Consider the following 25,377-nt stretch of genomic DNA (forward strand, 5'->3'; position numbering starts at 1 on the left):
TGCTGTAGCTTTGTATATGTTTTGAAATTGAGAAGTGTGTCGTCCAACTTTGTTGTTGTTCTTAGGATTGTTTTAGGCATTTGGGGACCGTCTGTGTTGAGTCTTCCTGTCCTTGAACCTGGATTCTCTCTTCGTTTGTTTAGTTGTTGTCTTTCCCTGATTATTGAGGTATAATTGACAAATAAAAATGGTATCTATTTAAGGCATACAATGGGATTATTTGATATACATATAATTTATCAAGTTAATTAACAGGTTCATCACCTCACATAGTTACTTTTTTGTTGTGAAAACACTTAAGATCCACTCTTATGGCAAATTTCTGGTATAGAATACAGTATTATTAACTGTAGTCACCATGGTGTACATTAGATTCCCAGAACTTATGCATTTTCTAACTGAAAATTTGTACTCTTTGACCAATATCTTTCTTTCTTTCTTTCTTTCTTTCTTTCTTTCTTTCTTTCTTTCTTTCTTTCTTTCTTTCTTTCTTTCTTTCTTTCTTTCTTTCTTTCTTTCTTTCTTTCTTTCTTTCTTTCTTTCTTTCTTTCTTTCTTTCTTTCTTTCTTTCTTTCTTTCTTTCTCTTTCTTTCTTTCTTCCCTTTCTTCCCTTTCTTCCCTTTCTTCCCTTTCTTCCCTTTCTTCCTTTCCTTTCTTTTCTTTTCTTTTCTTTTCTTTTCTTTTCTTTTCTTTTCTTTTCTTTTCTTTTCTTTTCTTTTCTTTTGTTTTCTTTTGTTTTCTTTCTCTCGCTCTGTCACCCGGGCTGGAGTGCAGTGGCGTGATCTCCGCTCACTGCAACCTCTACCTCCCTGGTTCAAGCAATTCTCGTGCCTCAGCCTCCTGAGTAGCTGGGACTACAGGCACTGGCCACCATGCTTGGCTAATTTTTTTTTGAGAGGCACTGGCCACCATGTTCAGCTAATTTTTTTTTTTTTTTTTTGGAGACAGAGTCTCACTCTGTCACCAGGCTGGAGTGCAATGGTGCAATCTCAGCTCACTGCAACCTCTGCCTCCTGGGTTCAAGCGATTCTCCTGCCTCAGCCTCCTGAGTAGCTGGGATTACAGGCACGCACTACTACGCCTAGCTAATTTTTGTATTTTTAGTAGAGATGGGGTTTCACTGTGTTGGCCAGGATGGTCTCAATCTCTTGACCTTGTGATCTGCCCGCCTTGGCCTTCCAAAGTGCTGGGATTACAGGCATGAGCCACCATGCCCGGCCTAATTTTTTGTATTTTTAGTTGAGACAAGGTTTCATCATGTTGGCCAGGCTGGTCTCGAACTCCTGACCTCAGGTGATCCACCCACCTCGGCCTCCTAAAGTGTTGGGATTACAGGCATGAGCCACCATGCCTGGCCTGACCCCCATGATCCAATCACCTCCCTCCCTTGACACGTGGTCCCTCCCTCAACACATGAGGATTACAGGTTCCTCTCTCAACACATGGGGCTTACAGTTTGAGATGAGATTTGGATGGGCACACAGAGCTAACCCTATCAATGGTATTTTGTTTTCAATTTCAAATTCTATTTGTTTATTGCCAGTATATAGGAAAGTAATTGATTTTTGTATATTAGCCTTTTATCTTGCAACCTTACTATGTTACTTATTAGTTCCAGCAGTTTTCGGTTACTTCTTTCAGATTTTCTGTATGGACACTTTTGTCATCTGTGAACAAAGAGTTTGATTTCTTCCTTCTCAATGTGTACACCTTTTATATTCTTGTCTTCTTGCATTAGCCAGGACTTCCAGTACAATATTGAAAGATAGTGGTGAGGGACATTTGATCTTAGCTAGAAAACTTGTAGTTTCTTACAAGTAAGTGTGTTGTTAGTTGTAGGTTTTTCGTAGATGTTCTTTATAAAGTTGAAGAAATTCCCCTCTATACTTAGTTTATTGAGTGTTTTTGTCATGAATGTGTTTTGGATTTAGTTACATGCTTTTTTTGTATTCATATGATCATGTGATTTTTCTTCTTCAGACTGTTGATAGATTACATCAATTGATTTTTGACTGTTGAACTAAACTCACATACCTGAGATAAATCCCGCCTGGTTTTGTTGTATAATTCTTTTTATGCATTGTTGGATTTGATCTGCTAATATTTTGTTGAGGATTTTTTCATATAAGCTTATGAGCAATATTGAGATACAGTTTTCTTGCAATGTCTTTGGTTTTGGTATCAGAGTGATGCTGGACTCATAGAATGAGTTAGAAAGTATTCTTTCTGCATCTGTCTTCTGGAAAAGATTGTAGAGAACTGGTATATTAATATCTTCCTTAAATGTATGGTAGAATTCACAAGTTGAAACCTGGGCTTTATTTGCTTTTTAAATTATGTAGGAAATAAAAAGTGGAATTAGAAAATACTCAAATCCTGGTTTTTATATTTGCCCATGTAGTCATCTTTACTTGAGATATTTATTTCCTAATGTAGCTTTGTGATACTGTCTAGTGTTCTTTCCTTTTAACCTGAAGGCCTTCCTTTAGCATTTTTCTGTGGAGTGGGCTTGTTGGTACTGAGGGCCTCAGCTTTTGTTTATCTGAAAATGTCTTAATTCTTAAATTTTCTCTCATTTTTGAAGGACAGTTTGCCAGATATGGAATTCTTGGTTGACACTTTTATTCTTTTAGCATTTTAATATGTTATCCTACTGTCTCTGGCTTTCAGAGTTTCTGCTGAGAAATCACTGGATAATCTTAATGAGGATTCCTTGACATAATGAGTGATTTCTTTTTTGCTGCTTTTAAGATTCTCTTTTGTCTTTCAGTAACTTGACTGTAATATGTCTCAGTGTGGGTCTCTGAATGTATTCTTATAGTTAGTTGAGTTTCTTATATTTCTAGTTTCACATCTTGCATCAAACTTGGGAAGTTTTCGGACATTGTTTCATCAAATTATCTCCTTGCCACTTTCTCTCAGTCTTCTCCTCCTGGTGCTCTCATCCTGTGTATATTGTTTCACATGTTAGTGTCCCACAGGTCCCTTAGGTTCTGCTCACTTAGTTTTTTTATTTTCTCCTCAGAGTAATTTCAATTGTTTTATCTTCATATTCTATTCTCTGATCTTTCTTCTGCCTGCTCAGATCTCCTATTGAACCCTTGTAATGAATTTTTCATTTCATTTATTATACTTTTCAGCTCCAGAATTTTTCATTATTTTCCTGATTTCCTTTAGTTCTTTGTCCAGGTTTTCCTTTACCTCTTTGAATATATTTAAGACTAGTAGTGTTTTAGGCCAGATGTGGTGGCTCCTGCCTGTAATCCCAGCACTTTGGGAGGCCAAGGTGGGCAGATCACCTGAGATCAGGAGTTCGAGACCAACCTAGCCAATGTGGTGAAACCCCATCTCTACTAAAAATACAAAAATGAGCCGGGCATGGCAGCGGGCGCCTGTAGTCCCAGCTACTTACGAGGCCAAGGCAGGAGAATCACATGAACCTAGGAGGCAGAGATTGCAGTGAGCTGAGATGGCGCCATTGCAGTCCAGCCTGGGTGACAAGAAGCAAAACTCTGTCTCAAAAACAAAACAAAAAAAACCCACTAGTAGTGTTTTATAGTCTTTGTCTAGTAAGTTCAGTGTCTATGCTTACTTAGGGACAGTTTCTTAATTTTACACCTTGTAATTTTTAAAATTGAAAACGGAGTATTTGTACATTATAATGTGGTCACGCTGGCAGTCAAATTTTCTTCTTTTCCCAAGCTTTGTTGTTTTTTTTTTGATACTGAATGTCATATATGTTTGTCTAGTGTCTTTTTGCAATTACTTTTCCAGAGACTGTATATTTCTTGTCATTTGTGGTCACTGAAGTCCCTGTTTCTTTTCTTGTTTCTTTCTTTCTTTTGAGACAGGGTCTTGCTCTGTTGCCTAGGCTGGTCTGGAACTCCTGGCCTTAAGAGATTCTCCCAAAGTGGCCTCCCACAGTGTTAGGATTACAGGCGTGAGCCACCATGCCCAGCCTGTTTCTTAATTTGTGTATTTGACAGAAATTTTCTTAAACACCAGGAACTAAAACCAAGAAACCACAAACAAGAAAACTCCTGGTCTTGAAATTGGCTCTGTGTTGGGGAGTTTAAAGTTTTCCCAGGTCTTTTGCTTTGTAATAGTGTTTTCATTTTCATTCCACTTATTTTCTAATTTCCCCTCTCAGATCTTTTCTGATCGTGTGTCTTGTCCTAGGCATACATGTGTCTTTCTGAATTCCCCCTATTCAAGGGTGCTTTTGAGTGCACTAATTTCCTAAAGACACTCTCTCCTTGTTTTTTTTTTTTTCTCTCCCATGTCTTAGGTGGTTTCAACAATAATCTTTTGGCCAGACATCTGCAGGTTGTTCCTCTGCCTTACCGTGATTTTGAGAAATGCCTGCTACATTTCCAGCCTGTACAAGTTCTGAGTTAGGTGGAACAGAGATGTGTTCCTTGTGTCAGTCCTTCAGGCAGCCCACAGACAGGTTAGAGCAGACCTATGCAGAAATTTGTGAATGAGGTCTGCTCTGCTTCCTCCAGAACCAGGGAGGGAATGGGACAAGTATAATTAAAAAGCTACAAAGCTTTCATACTATTTTATTTTATTTTATTTTTTGGAGACAGAGTCTCACTCTGTCACCCAGGCTGGAGTGCAGTGGCACGATCTTGGCTCACTGCAACCTCCTTCTCCCAGATTCAAGCAATTCTCCTGCCTCAGCCACTGAGTAGATGGGATTACAGGTGTGCACCACTCTCGGATAATTTTTGTATTTTTAGTAGAGACAGGGTTTTGCCATGTTGGCCAGACTGGTCTTGAACTCCTGACCTCAGGTGATCCGCCCGCCTTGGCCCCCCAAATTGATGGGATTACAGGCGTGAGCCACCACGTTTGGCCACTTTTTTTGCTCTTTTAGAGACAGAGTGTCACTATGTTGCCCAGGCTGGTCTCAAACTCCTGGGCTTAAGCAATCCTCCCACTTTGTCCTCCTGAGTAGCTGGGACTACATTGTCTGTCTTTTTATTGATTTGTAGGGCCTGGCTTGTGACTTGTGACTTGCCTATTTATTTCCTTTCCCTTTTCCTCTCCTTTCTCCTTTCTTTTTTTTTTTTTTTTTTTTTTTTGAGACAGAGTTTCACTCTTGTTGCCCACGCTGGAGTACAATGATGTGATCTTGGCTCACCACAACCTCCATCTTCCGGATTCCAGTGATTCTCCTGCCTCAGCCTCCTGAGTAGCTGGGATTACAGGCGCCCGCCACCATGACCAGCTAATTCTGTATTTTTAGTAGAGACATGTTTTTTAGTAGAGACATATTTTCTCCATGTTGGTCAGGCTGGTCTTGAACTCCTGACCTCAGGTGCTCCACCTACCTTGGCATCCCAAAGTGCTGGGATTACAGGCATGAGTCAGCACACCCAGCCTCTCTCTCTCTCTCTCTTTTTTTTTTTTTGAGATGGAGTCTTACTCTGTTGCCTAGAGCAGTGGTGCAATCTTGGCTCGCTGCAACTTCCGCCTCCTGGGTTCAAGTGATTCTCCTGCCGCAAGCCTTCCGAGTAGCTGGGAGTACAGGCGCCTGCCACCACGCCTGGCTAATTTTTGTATTTTTTAGTAGAGATGAGGTTTCACCATGTTGGCCAGGCCGGTCTTGAACTCTTGACCTCAAGTGGTCCGCCTGCCCAACCTCCCAAAAGTGCTGGGATTACAGGTGTGAGCCACTGTGCCAGGCCACGTTTTTATTCATGAATGGATATTAGATTTTTTCAGGTGTTTTCTCTACATCTGTTGAGATGTTCATGTAGTTTTTTTCCTTTAATAATTTCATTGGTTTTCACATGCTGAAATCAACCTTGAATTCTTGGGATAAACCCCACTCCGACATGATGTATTATTGTTTTTATATATATTGCTGGACTTGATAATATGCCTTACTTAAAAAGTAAAAATTTTTCATTTTTGTTTTTGGTCTGTATTCTTTTCTGATGATGTCCTTGTCTTGCTTTGGTGTCAGGGTAATACTGGTCACATAGAGTTAAGTTGGAAACTCTTCTAGGAGGGGAGATTTACTAGTAATTGAGCTCCTCTCTGTGCTGCTTTACAGACTCCATTTCCTTTACTCCTTAGAATTAGCTAGGAGGCAGTACCATCCCTGCTTTGCAGATAGGAACCTTAGGTCTAAAGGCAAAGTAATTTCTCAAGGGCACATCGCCATCACCAGTGGAGCCAGAATCTGATTGGAAGCTCTGAGGACTCTCTTAAGACCAGCCCCTGAATGCTGCCTCCCGCTGATGGCTCTCTGCGGCAAGGCTAGCTGTGTCTCAGCTGGCGGCAGCCCTTCGGTCTGTCTACAGTTGAGTCTAGTCCTGGGCCTCTTTGGCCAGTGACAGACAGGTGGATTCTTCATCTTCCCCGTTTCCTGGAGTTTGAGGGATCCCTGTTATCATTCTGCAATGAAGAAACGTTGGTGCCTCCACAGAAACCAGCTCTGGATGGCTGCTGAGGACAAATTCCCATTGTGGATAGAACTGGGAATTGCCTGGATACTCAGTATGGATAATCTCTCTCTTTCTAGGATGCTTGGATATTAATTCATCTGTGAAAGGGGCTCGTTTTGTCAGATTCTGTGATGCATTCAATATTCCACTCATCACTTTTGTTGATGTCCCTGGCTTTCTACCTGGTAAGTTATTGACAGAGTGCGGGCTAGGAGAGTTGCCTTTCCCAGTGAGGTGCCCACTTTATTTGGAGATCTTGCAGAACTCCCTGAGGACTTGTGACTTCTCCATATATTCTGGGTGTCCAGAAGATAGGACTGTGTAAGGAATGGCCCTCTCCAGAGGTGGGAAAGACCTCACAGCTGAGAGTGGCAGGATAACCATGTGAGGACTTGTGGATATCTAGTAACTCTTCCTCATGTCTAGGCACAGCACAGGAATACGGGGGCATCATCCGGCATGGCGCCAAGCTTCTCTACGCATTTGCTGAGGCAACTGTACCCAAAGTCACGGTCATCACGAGGAAGGTGAGGACCTCACGTTGGAGGCCATGACCCTGCTCACTTTCCTACAGCATAGCCGTGGTGGGAGGTCTGGCAGAGTTTTACCAGGGCTAGAAGGAGTATACCTTGCTCATCCTTAAAAAGATGTCTTGAGGACGTTGTTCCCAGCCCCACAGAAATGTCTTTGGGTTTTTTGTTTTTTGTTTTTTGTTTTTTTGAGATGGAGTCCAGTGGTGCGATCTCGGCTCACTGCAAGCTCTGCCTCCCGGGTTCACGCCATTCTCCTGCCTCAGCCTCCTGAGTGGCTGGGACTACAGGCGCCTGCCACCACGCCTGGCTAATTTTTTTGTATTTTTAGTAGAGACGGGGTTTCACCGTGTTAGCCGGGATGGTCTTGATTTCCTGACCTCATGATCCACCTGCCTCAGCCTCCCAAAGTGCTGGGATTATAGGCGTGAGCCACCGTGCCCGGCCATGTCTGTGGTTTTTTAACACAAGGGAACTGAAAGCAGCAGTGGGAAAAAGCCAGAAGAGATAATGAGCATTAACTTTGAAAGGCCTTACAGACCATGGGCCTTCAGGAGACCAGGGGGCTACTCTTGTTCTTTGTCCCCATTTTATCTGGTTTCCTGGGGTCTTTCAGGGACAAGATCTGGCTGTCTCAGGCTCTAACATTCAGCATTTGGATCTGTTTTAGGCCTATGGAGGTGCCTATGATGTCATGAGCTCTAAGCACCTTTGTGGTGATACCAACTATGCCTGGCCCACCGCAGAGATTGCAGTCATGGGAGCAAAGGTGAGGGCCTCTGGCTTTTCCCTTTCTGGGTACAAGGACTCGACTCTACCAGCCAGAGCTCAAGGCAGAGCTGGGAAGTGTTGGAGAGAGGCCAGGGCCACTAGGGTGAGCCAGGACTGAGGCGAGTGAGACCTAGACCTTGGCAAGTCTCCTCCTGGGGCTCCGGAGACATCTCTGCCTCCTGTCCTATACCCTTTCTTCAGGCCCACACTGGTGTCTTCATGCCAAGGTGGGTGGGGCAGGTGAAAGGAAAGTGAGAGGAGTCCAGAGTGGGTTTCAAGATTGTAAGTAAAGGGGGCAAAGGGTTGAGTCAACTGAAGTCACCTTCAGAAGGATTGGACATTCTCCCAACTCCACCTCAGCTTCCAGGGAGGGCCCCAGAGCTACGCTTTTAAGGTCATAAGAAGCTAAACTGTAGGTCTGACCCCAGTGACGTAGGACAAGGTACTTCCTGTTGCTTGACCTATTCCTTGCTCCTTCCCTGCTTTGAAGTAGCTATTGTGGTTGAATCAGATAACTTGCAGGTCCCCCTAGAGTTACAGGTGCTCTGTAAGTCTAGAGGACTTATGGTTGCTCTGACTTGAAGGCCAGTCCTTCTAATTTCCAGTTCTATCTGGCCACCTCTGGCCACCGAATTGTATACTCAGGTCTCAGGATACTGAAAAAGGGAAGTAGTGCTTTTAATTCCCCTTGATACAAGACTGTGGATTTAATAATGGAAAACAGGGCTAACATCTTTGGCTCAAAGAAGTATGATGAGTGCAAATGGAGATGGTAGAATGGGCTCTGGGGAGAGAAGCTACTGACTTTTGCCTGACTGCCCCTCATTGGGGCCACAGGGAAGCATCCCATCCCATCACTCAGCCCCCTGTGTCATGATGGTCAGCCCCAGGCAGTGCCTCCCTCTATGCTGTGGCCTTTAGAGATGGCACTTCCCCCCAGTACACTGATTTACCAAGAAATTTGCAACCACACACAGTGATAATGAGTTGAAGGAGATCTGTCCAGGTTGGGACGACCAAAGACGTTCAAGAACTCCTCTAATCACAGGGTGCTGTGGAGATCATCTTCAAAGGGCATGAGAATGTGGAAGCTGCTCAGGCAGAGTACATCGAGAAGTTTGCCAACCCTTTCCCTGCGGCAGTGAGAGGTAGGGGACTGTGGTGAAGAGGGCAGCTTTGTTTGGTCACTTGCTCACTCTTTCTCTACAGAAATTGTCACATAACTGCCTTTTTGCCTTTGCAGTCTAATCTGTTGACTAGTGAGGGTTGAGACTGTCCCTGGGCAAGTCATCACTTAGGACTAAGGACAGCAGAACAGATTGCTTTGGTACCACGATTAAAACAACGTTGCCGAAGTGTGTTAAATTTCTAGGTGTTGTTTCAGTTGTCTAGTGCCGTGCAGAAATTCACGCTATAACTCAGATGCTTAAACCAACCACCATTTCCCCCACCTGCTTATGGTTCTGTGAGGTCCACAATTGGATCTGGGCCCAACTGAGGGGTTCTTGTGCTGGTCTTGCCTGGGGTCCCCCACACAGGTATAGTCATTCTGTGGCTTGACTGGGGCTTGACAGTCTAAAATGGCGTCACTTACTTGGCAGTTGCTGTTAGCTAGACTCACTCCCCACATGGCCTCTCACCCTTGAGGAGGCTAGTCCAGGCTTCCTTACATGGTGTCCCGAGAGTAGCAAGGGGGCAAAGGGAAACTGAGGCCTAGATTTGGAAGTTGCACAGTGTCATTTTTGCCACATTTTTTAGGCCAAAGAAACTCACAAGGTTACGTGAAGGAATACAAATCCACCTCTTGATGACAGAAGTGGTAAAGTCACATTGCAGGACTTGTGTACAAGGATGGAGGAATTGTTGTAGCCATTTTTGAAAATCTGGATGTATTTTCTTTATTTCGTATTGAATTCATTGTGGCAGGATGGAGGCATTGGAGTAAGCAGGGTATAGGGAGGGTGTCAAATTTTCCTTTTCTTGCCAAGTGCTCCTAGGCCAGGTGGGGAGCTGTCAGAACAGGCCAGCTCTTGGGATACAAGACAGGATTCGCAGGGCTTACCCTCTCTGTATCAGGTTGGACGCTGCTTGTACTGCTGGCCCCAGGGATGATGCCCAGGCTGAGCAGAAGGTTGAAGGGTGGCATCATCTGGGGATGCAGATGATCCACTCCCTTTTCTGTGCTTCACCAGGGTTTGTGGATGACATCATCCAACCTTCTTCCACACGTGCCCGAATCTGCTGTGACCTGGATGTGTTGGCCAGCAAGAAGGTACAACGTCCTTGGAGAAAACATGCAAATATTCCATTGTAAACAATTCAAAGGAAAAGAAACCAAGAACTGAATTATTGTCTGCCCATTCACATCCCATTCCTGCCTTTTGAAATCATGAAACATGGGAATTCAAATACTTGGATAACTTAGAATAACAAAGTTTATTAAATTCTAGAAAGATCTCTTTTGTGCCTTACTATAAAATTATTTACTTTATTAAAAATTTTAAGTTGTATTTTTTGAGCATAAATTCAGTTTTTTATGGTGGAAATCTGAAAAATCAATAGAACTAGAAAGAAAAATAGTACAGAGTGTTATCACCTAGAGCTAATTTTTATTTCACATCTCTGGGTATTGTTCTTTTTCTCTTAGGAATTAGTTTTTTATCCATAGGTGAGATATATAATAAGCTTTTAAGGCACAGTATTTCTTAGGCTTCAGTTTCCTTATTTTAAAAATAGGGATAATATAATATGCCCTTTCTATCTCCTAATTCCCCCATGAATTGAGGATTAAATGTGATGTTTGCAATTGTGGAATATGTGTTTAGCAGTACAGATGCTCAATAAGACATAGCACCCTGTGTTGACTCAGGTTATTTCCAGAAATGTGTTCTTAAAATTTTCAAAAACTTTTTAATTGTGAACATTTTCAAGCCTATGGAAATGTTGCAAGAATTGTATTGTATCCACTTTACCTAGATTCTCCAGTTGGTAACATTTTCTACATTTGCTTTATTTCTTCCACACTTAGATATATCTAATAATACATAATATGCATATATCTAATTATATCAATATAATTATATTGATATCTAATTATATCTAACATAATTTACATTATGTATTTATACATTATATAATTATATAATCGTATAACATATACAATATAATAATTTAATTGACCCCTTTGAAAGTCAGTTGTAGATTCGTGACCCTGTGTTCCCAAAAACTTGTATCTCCTAGGAACAAGGTCCTCTGTCTTACATAGTCTGTCGTTCATGACGTTGACATTTTTGAGGAAAGCTTACTTGCTGGTTATTTGGTAGGGTGTCCTTCAGTTTGCGGTGTCTGTTTCCTGAGGTTTAGATTCAGATAAGACTAACACATATTCCTTTCAGTGCATCACATTAGTAAGCACATGATGTCAGTTTTTCCTGCTGTTGGTAACTGATTCTGATCACATGATTAAGGTCATGGCTGCAAAGGTTTTTCCATAGTAGTTACCATTTTCTCTTTGTAACTGATAACTAATTTGTGGGGCATTATTTAATCTTGTCTGTCAATAAACTTTCACCTGGGCCAGGTGTGGTGGTTCATGCCTGTAATCCCAGCACTTTGGGAGGCCGAAGTGGGCAGATCACCTTAGGTCAGGAGTTCGAGACCATCCTGGCCAACATGGTGAAACCCTCTCTCTACTAAAAATACAAAAATTAGCCAGGTGTGGAGGTATGCGCCCAGCTACTCAGGAGGCTGAGGCAGGAGAATCGCTTGAACCTGGGAGGCGGAGGTTGCAGTGAGCCGAGATCACCCCACTGCGCTCCAGCCTGGGTGACAAAGCTAGATTCTGTCTCAAAGAATTAAATAAACTTTCACCAATAATTTGAGTATTCATTGATGATTCTTGCCTCAATCAATGATTCTGCATTGATTATAAAATGTTGTTTCTAACTCTTATATCTATATTTATTAGTTGGAACTCTAGGTAAGGAAGAGCTTTCTTTTCTCCTGTTTTTGTTTTCTTAGTATCATTTTGGACTTGTTGATTTTTTTTTTTTTTTTTTGAGACGGAGTCTCACTCTGTTGCCAGGCTGGAGTGCAGTGGCGCAATCTCAACTCACTGCAACCTCTGCCTCCCAGGTTCAAGTGATTCTTCTGCCTCAGCCTCCCGAGTAGCTGGGCATGTGCCACCATGCCCAGCTAATTTTTGTATTTTTAATAGAGACAGGATTTCACCATGTTGGCCAGGATGGTCTCGATCTCTTGATTTCGTGATCTGACCACCTCAGCCTCCCAAAGTGCTGGGATTACAGGCGTGAGCCACTTGGACTTGTTGGTGTGGCTTGCCTGGACTTGTTGATTTTTAAAAAATATTTAATGTTACTCATTTTGATGCTTAAAATGACCCAGTTTGGTTAGTGGGAGCTCCTTCAACCTGGCTCCCCAGGTCCTTTTAATATATCCCACTGATTTTTTTAGTATTTCCTTATTTTCTGACAAGATGATGCTCTAGGCTTATCTTATATTTTCCTTGCCCAACCCGGGAATCAGCAATTTCTCCAAGGAGTTTCTTTAATAGGTATGTAGTAGTATATAGTAGTAGTTTCTTAGTTTCTTTTAGTAGGTATGTCATTTAGAAGCTAAAATTGTCACTAAGGGTTCACATTGATACTGGAGTATCATTGCTTTGAGGCATTTCAGCAGACAGAACTAGGAAAATTTATGCAAATAAGTGTGTATATATATGTGCGACACATGTATATATGAATACATATTTGTCGTACTTTTAAATCATGAGTTCATACTGAAACTTCTAATCCAACACCATGGGTGCTTCTTTGCCTTCCTTCATTCTGTATTGTCTCTCTTACTACAGCAGTAATAACCCTGGCTCCCATTATTCTCAATATATTTCACTCATTTGCTCAGTGCTACCATAAATACAAGTTTCAGAATCACTACAGCTCTATCAACAATAAACCGTCTAAAGTTCAAGACTTCTTTGTAGTTCGTTTTGTCTTTAAACTGAAGATATATGGTTAAGTTACCTGAATTAGTAACTGAGTGGTTATCAATGTGAATTAGTCATTTTTGTTTGTAAACCACTTTAAAGCCTTTCCTCCTACACTGTTGACTTGATTTTACTAAGTAAAGCATTAATAGTTTTACCAGAACTGGAGATTAAGTTTGAGCATAAGGACCAACCATGGAGTGCTGATCCAAGATGCCCCCCGGGCATCCTCTGTGGTGAAAACCCAGGGCCCTCCCACTACTGATGGCTTTCCCTTGGCTCCAGAGATCTGTTAAGCATTGCTTGGACAGTGAATCATTATTTCAAGGTCAACTTAATGTGTGACTGTTTATTCTCTTTTCCTGTTTCAAAAATATTTTCCCCTACCCCCCATTCCCAGTAGCCCATAAGAGTCATTCTTTTTTTTTTTATTTTTTTATTTTTTAAGCATCTTTCTGCTCTCCTTCAGTCACCAATCCTAGTTGGGCTCTAAGGACTTTTGCAGCAGTCTCTTCACTGATCTCTGTGGCCTCCCACTAAGCTGTAAATCCTGTTCTCAGCTACCATACTAACTCCAGATCCATATTTTGTTGCATTCCTCTGCTCCAGCACCACTTCCAGAGCTCCCTGTTCTTCAGACTCCTTAGCCCATATAGGTGGTCCTGGACACTCTGTCCCTCCCTTGCTTCCCTTGTGAGTTTCTGAGCCAACAGTTTTTGTTTTCGTGGTTTCTGCTATGGTCCATATAAAAGTATATACAAGCTCTTTTTTTATTTTTGGAGGGAAGAGTCCAAGAAGTGTTTCACCAGGTTGTGCAATCTGGATACTGAGATGGTAGAGGAACCAGCTCAGGAGAGCAACTGGGCTAGCAGCTTTACGGAAGCCTTGGATGGTGGGGAAACTCCCGTACAGAAACTCAGCTGGTCAAAGAAACTCGACGCTGCAAGACCTTGGAAGCTTTGTCAAGTGGACCAGCCTCCATGGACCATGGAATGCCTTGAGAGTAATGACAGTTGAGTATTCTCTTGGCTGTTGTGTGGGAATGCCTTTCCCAGCTGGTGCCCTCACCTTAAAGGGGAAAAAAAAACCCACGGGATTGTAAAAATGGGAAATACTTGGGTCCACTGAGCTGATAGCTGACAAGCATCTGTCTTTAAACTGAGAGCAGATAATGTGGTGAGCTGTGGTGTAGGAGGCACCACCAGGGTCTTGCTGGTCCTGCCCCTGCCTTGTGTTAAGCCAGTTCATCCTGAGCTACACAGCTAACAAGTGGTGAAGTTGGGATTTGAACTCAGATGGGTTTGACCCCAAGCCTGTGTTCTAATCATTTCAAAGTACTGCCACTCAGCTGATGAGGAAGGTGAGATGGACTTCTAAGCGTTGGCAGAAGAGTAGGGGTCAGGGAGGTTGGTGGTCTGTTCCCCTAGGCTTGTGTCTCAAAGAACCCAAAAAGCTACTACATTTAGACAGCTTTCCTATCTCCTGCATGAATCCCTTGCAAAGCAGTGCCAACAACAGATGGCCAGTCACCTGAGTTGCTAGAGTAATGGGAAGCACATCCACAACATAGCCTTCTAATGCTTGTTAGAAAGTGCTTTTGTTGCCAAGTTCTTCTAGCTTCTTTTTTTGATCCTGCCTTGGTCTCCCCAGCCCAACTTTCTGCCTCTGGTTGCACTGATACTTTGTCCTGGTGCTGGTGCTTAAGATGTGGTCTGTCCCGCCAAAGAAACCTGTGTTAAGTCCACATGTGGACTTAACTCTTGATGGAGTTGATGAATCAGCCCATTTCACCTATTCAACAGATGTAACTGTTTTGTCTTTCTGGTTCCAAAGGATTTCTGGAGAGCTATGGCTTTACCCTTTTAGAGAGAACTATTGGTCCTCATACTCTGTGCACCTCTGATGTCAGCATGGGATTTCTATAATTCCAAGCAGGAGCTACAGCCACTTGATAGGTAGTGCCTCAGTCTGGGGCCTCTGTGGAATCCAGCTGGCATATTCCAGCCAATGTGGCAGCCTCAATAGTTAAGTTTTGACCATGTCGTGGTGAAAATACCCCCTTTATGTGTTCTTGGGAGAAGATTCTCTTCAAAAAGTGGTGCCTGGTAAGAGATTTCCATAGAACAAGACACTCAGAAGGGCAGGGATAGAATCTTACCTGAGCTTGGTCTAATATGAAAAGCCCAAGGCTGGGTGCGGTGGCCCATGCCTGTAATCCCAGCACTTTGGCAGGCCAAGGCAGACAGATGGCTTGAGCTCAGGAGTTCATGACCAGCCTGGCCAATATGGTGAAAGCGTGTCTCTATTAAAAATACAAAACTTAGCTGGGTGTGGTGTCGGGTGCCTGTAATTCCAGCTACTCGAGAGCCTGAGGCAGGAGAATCACTTGAACCCCAGAGGCGGAGGTTGCTGTGAGCTGAGATCACACCACTGCACTCCAGCCTGGGTGACAGACTGAGATCCTGTCTCCCCCACCCCCTGCAAAAAAAAAAAAACCAAGCCTGAGTGGCATCAGACCTTTGTTTCCCATGAAAATATTAGTCCCTGCTTGATGGACTTTTATCTGGGAACAAGGGCAAACAGGGAGTGAGTTAGTTACAGTCAAGCCACAAATTGGAGATTTGCAAGCCTGACCCAAGGGAAAGTCCTCAGCTAGTCTCATACTCTTGTAACCATCAAGATGAGCTATTACAGACCATCCTTGCATGACCTTCCTTCCCTGGCTGCCTGGAAAGCTTACTTGCCGATTTGTCTCCCACACCTTTGCCTTTTCTGCATAAGCATATTAGGCTGTTTAAGGAACTCACCCCATATTGCCAGACCCATGAAGTGTGTAGGGTATGACTTCTTAAGAGCGAGGAGGTCTAATGCCAAGAGAAAACTTTTTTTTTTGAGACAGGGTCTGGCTCTGTTACCTAGATTGGAGTGCAGTAGTGGTGCAATGTCTGCTCACTGCAACCACCTCCGCCTTAAGGGCTCAAGCTATCCTCCTACCTCAGCCTCACAAGTAGCTGGGACTATAGGTGTGTGCCACCACACCCAGCTAATTTTTTATTTTTTGTAGAGATGGAGTTTCACCATGCTACCCAGGCTGGTCTCAAACTCTTGAGCTCAAGTGATCCACTCACCTTGGCCTTCCAAAGTGCTGGGATTACAGGCGTGAGCCACCATGCCTGGCTGAAAACAGTTCTGCAGCTGCACTGAATCTATGTGGTCTTCAAAAGGGCACTGCCAGGGTGCAATTATGCATATAAGCCCAGAGTCTCAAGCCAGGAGGACCCATGCTACAGGCCACTGGATGTTCCCTGAATGCCTCATGCAAAACTCAGTTTGCAAGCGACTCCTTCTTAAACCAAGATGACTTGGCCTACACACACTCTAGAGAAATCTAAGGAATGAAAGAAAGCGAGCTAGTCCTAAATTCTGCTTTCTTAAAAAAAATTAAAAAGCCAAAACAACAAAACCACCACCTCACTGATACGGTTAACTTGCTGTCATTTAACAGATTATCAGAAATTGCAAACTCTCTCAAGAGCCACAGGATAGGAAATCATCTCTTTAAAGCCATACCTGGTAGGAACAATAGGATGACTACCACAAGCCTGATTTTGAATAGTTTATTAAAGGAAAGGTGAAGCATCAGTTTCAAATTGTACAAAAGGAAAAAAACCTCATATTGCAAATGTACAATTTACAGAATTACTAGCAAAACCAATCAAGGAGACACCGAAAATACAAAAATTTGATTGACTTCAAACTGAACTGGAAACCCATTGGAGTAGATATTTAGCCTTTTTGTGTGGCATGGTAGTCTACAATTCTGTCAGCATCTGTTTTCCATACAAGACTGTCACACAAAGGATCAGTTTGTGCATGTGCCAGGGCACCTCATGGCTTGCTCCCCAGCCAAAACCACAGGCAGGCAGGGCTAGGGTGGACAGTCCAGTCATTCCTGCGCCTTCACTTCCAGTGAAGCCCACAATTCTGGGAGAAAATGAGGCCCCAGCTCCCCTAACTGGAGCCCAAGAATTGCTGAATTAGCAGAGAAAACATTTTGGTGACCAGGTTTTTTCAGAACTGTACAAATGTTGAGAAAAATCTGTTTTGTGTCTTTACTAAAAGGATGAATAAAATCATCCATCTTGCTTTCCCGCACAAAAGATGATCACTGGGTGTGCAGAATTTTTAAAAATGTGTTTTGTATTTGATAAAAAAGGGAAAGCCTCATGATTCTGTTGCAACTACTTTAAAAACCAGCCCAGAAACAGCTGTGGATGGATTGGTTTGGAAATTCTGAGGCTTGCTTTAGAAATCTGAAGGAAGAAACTAAGTGGGGTTTTTAAAACAATAGCAGCAAGTCATAAAAGTCTAGGCAGAATGCAACTCTAAACCATTGTAGACTGTCCTGAAGATTCATAATTTCTTTCCCCAAAAGAATTATTCTTAATATGCACATTTAACACTGAAATGTAGCTGTAATTCAAGGTAAGCTTAGGAACTTCACCCTCTAAGCACAGACTTCTATGCAGCACATACTTCTATAATCAGTAAACTTAATTCACAAAATTAGCGCATAAGGGTATTAAGTGCATGGGAAGTAGACACAGTTATGTTACACTTAAAATTACTTTCGAATGATGATAAAGGATTTCTTCATGATTATCTTAAGAAAATGGAAGTCTGTGTAACTTGAATTTGGCAGGGCATGAAATAAGTGGTAAAAACAGCAAACTGATAACTTGAGAATCATTTTCGTTTTACTGAGAATACTTTATTTGCTGGTAGAAGTTGCTAAAAATGCACAGAACAAATACCAATAGAAAATGCACTGTATTTGAATCTCCCTAGTCTATATAAAATGAACCGTGTACAGCATCTGTTGGAAAAATGGCTGCATGGACATTTCTTATTTTATGCCCACTTATAAATAAAAATAAACCTTTTTATTCAAGAGTATATAAAATCTGGGAATTTCATATCCATATCCACAGAGGGTGTGTGGTTTTTGGCAGAGATGCACTATGTCAGAATTTCATCTTAGCTTGTCAATGTTCTGCTCCTTCATTATTTGTGTTCCACAAAGGTCAACCAAATCCAGTGAGCTCCAAAACACTCTTCGGCAATTAGGATGAGCTGCTTACTCATAGGTTTAATAAAAATGGTTAGCTTTTAAAACATAAAAAGGCAAAATGTTAAAACGGTTTTTAAATTGTACAACAGGAAAATAAAGTTAAAAATATTTTTTTTTTTACTCAATGTTGAGTTTTCATAAAACAGGTGTATAACAGTGTTTATCTTGACAGCTGTTTTAAAAATTTAAAATTTCTTCCTCCCTCCAGAAAAACACACACATCTGTATTGGGATAAGTCCAATAGTAGGACACAAATGATTTTCAGGTCAGTCTTTCTGAGTGGACATTCACCAACATTCCCTTGGGTAATTTACATGCTCCTCTTCCGTCACTGCAAAAAGGGATTGACCTTAATCATTTGATTAAAAAACAAATCAGATCACATCAAAAGTGTTTTTCCCCATACAAGCTATCACAGTATATAGGCCTCTAGCTCTAAATAATAGAGTTCCAGATTTGTAAATTTTCTTCAGACTTCAGAACATAGGCATTCCAAATCCCTAGAAAAATGATGAGAAACATAATTATTAATTTCATGCATAAACAGGACCCAGGAACCATAAATAAAAAGCAGTAATAATTTAACATTTACTGAATCATCTTCTATGATAGCTGCAGAGTCAAAGAAGTCTGGCCTTAGCTCAGCTCTCTCTCGCCGATTTCTTGATGGAGGCTGGAAAGAGAAACAGGTTTCTTAATTTTTTTCTGAGATCATTAAGACAATGAATTGTGATAATCAGCTAATATTTCTGACAGTATCATAAATATATAGACCTGCTAAGAGTCAATTTTGAAAGGAAGAAGAGAATCTGGCTTTTATATGAAATAGATTTTTTAAAAACCGTACTTTTGGCTTTTAATTATGTTGGCAAAAACAACGCACAAAACTTTCAAACTATAATGAATACACTGAACATGTAAATACATATAAATAACTTTGGGCCTACATGCCCAGGCCATATCTTCCCTTTCAAGTCACAGAAAAATTTATAAAATTGATTAACTACTAGGTGATAAACCTCTGAATTCCCCAAAGCAGGTAGATGGAAAGTTATTGGATGGTGGGGGCAGATTGGAGTAATATGATCTCATTTATATTTATAAAACTTACAAAAACTTCTCATTATGGAAAATTCCCAACATACAAAGCACAATGTTACAGGCTGAATTATGTCCCTTCAAAATGTGCATGCTGAAGTCCTAATCCAGTACCTCAGAAGATGCCAGTATTTGGCGACAGGGCCTTTAAAGAGGTAATTAAGGTAAAATGAGGTCAAATGGGTGGGTCCTAATTGAATATAGTTGGGGCCCTGATAAGAAGGAGAGACACATATAGGAAAGACCATCTAAAGACAAGGAAGAAGGCAGTCATCTACAAGCCAAGGAGAGAAGCCTCAAAATAAATCACCATCTCAGGACTTCTAGCTTCCAGAAATGTGATAAAAAAATAAATTTCTGGGCCAGGCGTGGTTGCTCACGCCTGTAATCCCAGCACTTTGGAAGGCCGAGTCGGGCGGATCACGAGGTCAAGAAATCAAGACCATCCTGGCCAACATGGTGAAACCCCGTCTCTACTAAAAATATAAAAATTAACTGGGTGTGGTAGCATGCGCCTGTAGTCCCAGCTATTTGGGAGGCTGAGGCAGGAGAATCGCTTGAACCTGGGAGGCAGAGGTTGCAGTGAGTCAAGATCCCAGCACTGCACTACAGCCTGGTGACACAGCGAGACTCCATCTATAAATAAATAAATAAATAAATGAATGAATAAAAATTTGTTTAAACCACTCAGTCTGTGGTATTTATTATGGCAGCCTTAGAAAATACACAGAAAAAGCAGCATGATGAATTTCTATGTACCCATTACCCAGTTTCAAAAACTGTCAAACATGTGGCCAGTCTTATTCCACTGAGTCTCACTGTTTTTCCTTTCCTATGTAATTTTGCCTATAACTACTTCAATGTGTTGTCTATAACTGATGAGAACTTTTGAAAAAAACATAACCACCATTCATTACTATTCCTGTAAAAATAAGTTCTTAGTATCACCTATGGTTAGTCCATATCTCAAACATGTCTTCTCATACTGAACAAATTAAGTCCCATATTCGGCATTTTGTTACGCTGAAGCACTGCAGATTTTTGTCAGGCTCAAATTTAAAGCACAAGAGGCCAGATACACATGTGATGCTGAAAGACAGATCTAGTATGAGCTCTCTTCGAAGAAGGTAAAAAGAAAGAACCAGTTTCTGTTAGTATCAGAATTTAAAATATGACTGCTTTGAAAGCAGGCTTGAAAAACACCCAAGCTCATCCAAATGCCCACTGTTTTTGGTCAATGTTACCTCCTCCTCGCCTCACCCTTCCTCCCAGAATTCTGAAAATAAGAGGATAATTTTTGTTTGTTTTTTTGAGACGGAGTTTCACTCTTGTTGCCCAGGCTAGAGTGCAATGGCACAATCTCGGCTCACTGCAACCTCAGCCTCCCGAGTAGCTGGGATTATGGGCATGTGCCACCACGCCTGGCTAATTTTGTATTTTTAGTAGAGACGGGATTTCTCCATATTGGTCAGGCTGGTCTTGAACTCCCGACTTCAGATGATCCACCCACCTCAGTCTCTCAAACTGCTGGGATTACAGGCGTGAGCCACCGTGCCCAACCTAAGAGGGTCATCTTACACCAATGCCCCCACATATTTTAACAAAAGAAAAATATAGTGGATTTCTCTACCAGATCAATAACCATGGTGTCCTCAAATTCTTCATTCATATCTTCTAACTGGCTTCGGGATGACATCATCACATCTTCAAAGATGGGCTCAGCATCTTCCTCCATTAGACCCCGACTGGTAAGAAAAAGGTATTGTCAGAAAGCTCATTAGACTCCACCATTTGGAATCCTGGCTGTTTCTCAGATGAAAGTTACTCTAACCAACTGAAGTACACCTTCCAATCATGACCTACAGACTACACAAATTATAATGAACTCCAAGACAATTAAGAATCATTCCTTTGGTTCATTCAAGATTTCATCTCACACATCAAAAGGAAGTACAATTCAATAATAATGGTTGTTAATATTTAGCTATGTGTCAATTACCCTAAAATTCTTATTGGTACTATTATCCCAATTTTACAAATGAGGAATCTGAAGCACAGAATTTTTTTTTTTTTTTTTTTTTTTGAGATGGAGTGTTGCTCTGTTGCCCAGGTTGGAATGCAGTGGCGTGATCTCGACTCACTGCAACCTCCACCTCCTGGATTTAAGCGATTCTCCTCCCTCAGCCTCCCAAGTAGCTGGGATTACAGGTGCCCGCCACCATGCTCGGCTAATTTTTTGTATTTTTAGTAGAGACGGGGTTTCACCATGTTGGCCAGGCTGGTCTTGAACTCCTGACCTCAAGTGATCTGCCTGCCTCTGCCTCCCAAAGTACTGGGATTACAGGCAGAGCCACCACGCGTAGCCAGCACAGATGTTTTAGAGCTTGCCCAAGGCCATGCAGCTGCCAAGTGGCAAAGTTAGGATTTAAATGCTGAAAGTGTGAAGAACTCACGTCCTCCTTTCCTATCCTATGCTGCATAGCATATCACGAATTGTAATTTTAACTCCTAAGACCGAACATCAAAGATACCCAAGTCATTTCACAAAATGATGGGCATCACATAGTTATGTTCTTGTGACACTCAATGTAACACTTACACAGCATGCCTCACTCCAGTTCTCACTTTCATGTAGTTCATTCCTGTTCTGTCCTTCCGATTTAAGTCTTCTAACTTCGGCTGGCCTAACCAAGAGATCTGCATCTGAGGACTAAGAGAGGGTACTATTATTAATTTTGTAGCAGCAGATGATGAATTTAGCTAATGAGGCCCATGCTAAGAAAGCCAAGGTAGGTTTACTTAATCTCATGTAGTAGGAATTAGTTGGATTTATTCTGGTGCCTTTTTATTAAAAAGGCAGTAAGTTGCCCAAAGATATCTGTAAGTCTCCAAGAGAAGCTGGCTGAGGCTAACTGTTAGATGCTTAAACTATCAACCAAATCTCTGCCAAACAAGGGCTCTCAAGACCTCTGTCTTGGGCTGGTGCCCCACTCACAGGTGTACCTAGCTGGACAGCAGACCCCTAACTAACAAATTATGTTGGCTTGGCAGCGGAAAGTTCTCCAGAATTCAACAAGGAAGAATATAGCAGCTTTTCCTCAGTCTTTATGGAGTCAAATCTGCACTTGTACTCTAAACTTACTGGCACATGGAAGTGTGTGTAAATATGCCTCTAAGGATTTTTTTTTTTTTGAGATGGAGTCTTGCTCCGTCATGCAGGCTGGAGTGCAGGGGCGCAATCTTGGCTCACTGCAACCTCCGCCTCCCCGGTTCAAGGGCTGCTTCTGTCTCAGCCTCCAGAGTAGCTGGGACTACAGGTGCCCACCACCACGCCCAGCTAATTTTTTGTATTTTTAGTAGAGACAGGGTTGCACCGTGTTAGCTAGGATGGCCTTTATCTCCTGACCTTGTGATCCACTCACCTCGGCCTCCCAAAGTGCTGGGATTACAGGCATGAGCCACCGCGCCCGGCCAGGAATCTTTTTTTAAGACAGGGTCTCACTCTTGTCACCCAGGCTGGAGTGCAGTGGCATGATCTTGGCTCCCTACAACCTCTGGCTCCCAGGCTCCAGTGATGCTCTGACCTCAGCCTCCCAAGTAGCTGGGACCACAGGCATGCACCACCATGCCTGGCTAATTCTCTTTTGTGGTGGTGTTGAGACAGAGTCTGTGTCACCCAGGCTGCAGTGCAGTGGCGCGATTTTGGCTCACTGCAATGTCTGCCTCCCGAGTTCAAGCAATTCTCATTCCTTGGTCTCCTGAATAGTTGGGATCACAGGCATGTGCCACCATGCCCAGCCAGGAAACTTTAGTGATTTTTTAGCCAATACAAACTGTCACATGAACTTGTTTCTAAGCTGTCTTTATATCATGTGGGGCCACCACCTTGATTAAACCTATAAACCTGGAGCAGGGAAAAGAAGGCAGACCACAGCCACAGCGACTGACAAATGGTAAGGTCAGAGAGGCAAGGCAGGCTGCTAAAATAAGGAGAAACCCACCCTGTAGGAAGAGGGGTGGGGATATTGGTTAGCTCACCCATCTTGGGATGCTTGCTATAAGGCAAACCACCTTCTAGGATACTTGGCAGCACAAGAAAGCCCAGTTATACCATGGGTGACAGTGAGTATCCTCTTGGGTTTGCAGGCTGATCCCTTAGAGCAAAGGGGTCTTATGAAAAGCCAGGATTTGATACTTCTAACACTGTCTCTTTCATTTTCAACCTAACTAAATTTGTTGAGTACAAGTGAGAGTTCTCCCTCTTATCCATCAGAGTAATTCACAGCATTACCCCACCATACACAGAAACATAAGTTAGGAGCTCAGAGAATTTCAAAGTTGGATGGAAAACAAAAAAAGATTTTTATAAGCAAAACACACCATCACCCTCTGCTTTCTCTACAATTTGCAGAGGCCTGTCTACTAGAAAACATTTTAATTACTAGCATGGAGAAAAGGTAAGACCTTGATTCTCTCTTTGAGGGCAACTATTCTCAGAATTTATCAAGTAAGATCTTAAAAATTCTTAATCCATGAGAAGTTTGAGTTTAAAATATAAATGTAACAAGACAAAATATTAATTAAATGGATGATAAAGGTCATATAGTCTATTTGGTGTTCAGACTACTGACAACATAGGCTCTTACAGGTTTTCTTGCCTAGGAAGTAACCTGCATTTCTTGGCAAGTCCCTGAGAAGAAACAGACCTGCCCAATGAAAATGCAAATGCTAACTGAAATTAGCACTTGGTGAGACACCATACATTTAAAGGTCTGTGAACTTCCAGGAACTGATATCTTCAACAATGTTTGCAGATTTTGTATAGCTCTTCTCACATAAGGTTTTTACCCTCTGTTTCTGGCTTCTTTTATCATGAAGTGACCAGCAATATGTTCTGATGAACAAATAAAGTTTTTCTTAAATAGTTTTACTTTCTTTAAAGGTTTTTTGCCAAGAAGACAAATTTTTGCTACTTACTTGTGTAAAAAGTCTGGTTCAGAACCATGTTCAGACTCAGGTTCTTGAATCTGGTCTCCCATGGGCCGGCTGTTCTCCCGCAGTACAGTGGACGTGAGTTGTGGTGCTGGCAGGGGGCCAGGGGTCTGAATCATGGTGTCAGTCCTGTTTAGCCATGTGTTATCCAGACTCTCATCTGTAAAATTCCAGTTAAGGTCACAGAATGTTGTGGGTGAACTCTGGTGGCAGTTATAGCACAGACTTGTGAAGAGTGTGGCTATGCAGTTAGACTGCCTACTTTAAATCTCAGTTCCACCACTGACTTCTATGACTTTAATGACTCTGTACAAGTCATTAAACTTCCAAAGTTGAGTTTTCTCATATATACAATGGGGACATCATTACCTAACCTCACGAAGTTGTAGGGACTAAATGAGGTAATGTATGTAACCACTGAATGTTAGCTATCATCACATCATCATCTCTTTAAGTCCCTCCATCTCTCAAGATTCATTCATCCTAGAAGGGGAAGATTGCAGCCAGCCAGAGTTTGCTCAAGCAATAAAGGGCCTATTTCCTGGGCCTCACAGGGGTCTCAGGCAGTAGCAATTAAAATCTGACTGGCTTTTGTGGAGAAATAAGCAAATCCCCCTGTATAACTAGACACTGGTCAATAACTTCTTGCCAGGTTATACATATGGAGATGGGTTGAGAGGTTCACCATTTTCATGCCTCTGTGTCCTTCAGGGAAGCCTTCCCTGATTACCCCCACCCAATCCCCCACTTAACATTTTTTTTCTCTCTTTTTTAAGATGGAGTCTCGCTCTGTCGCCCAGGCTGGAGTGCAGTGGCGTGATCTTGGCTCACTGCAACCTTCGCCCTCAGGTTCAAGCAGTTCTCCTGACTCAGCCTCTCGAGTAGCTGGGATTACAGGTGACTACTACCACGCCTGGCTCATTTTTGTATTTTTAGTAGAGACAGGGTATCACTATGTTGGCTAGGCTGGTCTTGAACTCCTGACCTCAGGTGATCCGCCCGCCTTGGCCTCCCAAACTGCTGAGATTACAGGCATAAGCCAACACACCCAGGCTTCTCTTTTAATTTCTAGAGGAAATACATTCTTACTCACTTACGACTTAATTATATACTATCCTGTATTAGCAGGTATGTAATTTGTCATGTGTTTTTAACTGTCTCTGTAAAACTTAAGTTTTCCAGGGGCTAGGAACTGTTTTTCCTTCAGAACTTATGAAAACGGTTTATAAAGATCTTTTTTTTTGAGACAGACTCTCACTCTGTCGCACGCTGTAGTGCAGTGGCACGACCTGGGCTCACTTCAACCTCCGCCTCCCAAGTTTAAGTGATTCTCCTGCCTCAGCCTCCCAAGTAGCTGGGATTACGGGCATCTGCTGCCATGCCCAGCTAAT

At 42.2% G+C, this 25,377-nt stretch overlaps 2 protein-coding genes across 9 annotated transcripts in view; one reads left to right on the forward strand and one right to left on the reverse strand.

Annotated features, from left to right (window-relative positions):
• The window catches only part of LOC105469912 (propionyl-CoA carboxylase subunit beta), a 92,530-nt gene extending 79,782 nt beyond the window's left edge, over window positions 1-12,748 (forward strand). The window contains exons 11-15 of one of the 2 annotated variants that reach the window (XM_011721503.2): window positions 6,536-6,643; window positions 6,885-6,985; window positions 7,659-7,757; window positions 8,808-8,907; window positions 9,952-12,748. In XM_011721503.2, the coding sequence (XP_011719805.1) occupies window positions 6,536-6,643; window positions 6,885-6,985; window positions 7,659-7,757; window positions 8,808-8,907; window positions 9,952-10,073 (530 nt within the window). In that variant the 3' untranslated portion in view covers window positions 10,074-12,748. The remainder of the gene's footprint in view (window positions 1-6,535; window positions 6,644-6,884; window positions 6,986-7,658; window positions 7,758-8,807; window positions 8,908-9,951) is intronic. The other variant, XM_011721504.3, reaches the window with a different exon arrangement.
• A 3,619-nt stretch (window positions 12,749-16,367) lies between these two features.
• LOC105469915 (STAG1 cohesin complex component) overlaps window positions 16,368-25,377 on the reverse strand; it is a 404,557-nt gene continuing 395,547 nt past the window's right edge. For 6 of the 7 annotated variants that reach the window (XM_071090955.1, XM_071090954.1, XM_071090957.1 and 3 more), the window contains 5 exons: window positions 23,972-24,146; window positions 21,594-21,704; window positions 20,625-20,739; window positions 18,489-18,569; window positions 17,514-18,396 (listed from right to left, as the gene is read on the reverse strand). In XM_071090955.1, the coding sequence (XP_070947056.1) occupies window positions 18,373-18,396; window positions 18,489-18,569; window positions 20,625-20,739; window positions 21,594-21,704; window positions 23,972-24,146 (506 nt within the window). In that variant the 3' untranslated portion in view covers window positions 17,514-18,372. Of the gene's footprint in view, window positions 18,397-18,488; window positions 18,570-20,624; window positions 20,740-21,593; window positions 21,705-23,971; window positions 24,147-25,377 lie in introns of all 7 variants that reach the window. The other variant, XM_011721505.2, reaches the window with a different exon arrangement.

This window comes from Macaca nemestrina, chromosome 2 (assembly GCF_043159975.1).
Source record: "Macaca nemestrina isolate mMacNem1 chromosome 2, mMacNem.hap1, whole genome shotgun sequence".
Lineage (NCBI taxonomy): Eukaryota > Metazoa > Chordata > Mammalia > Primates > Cercopithecidae > Macaca > Macaca nemestrina.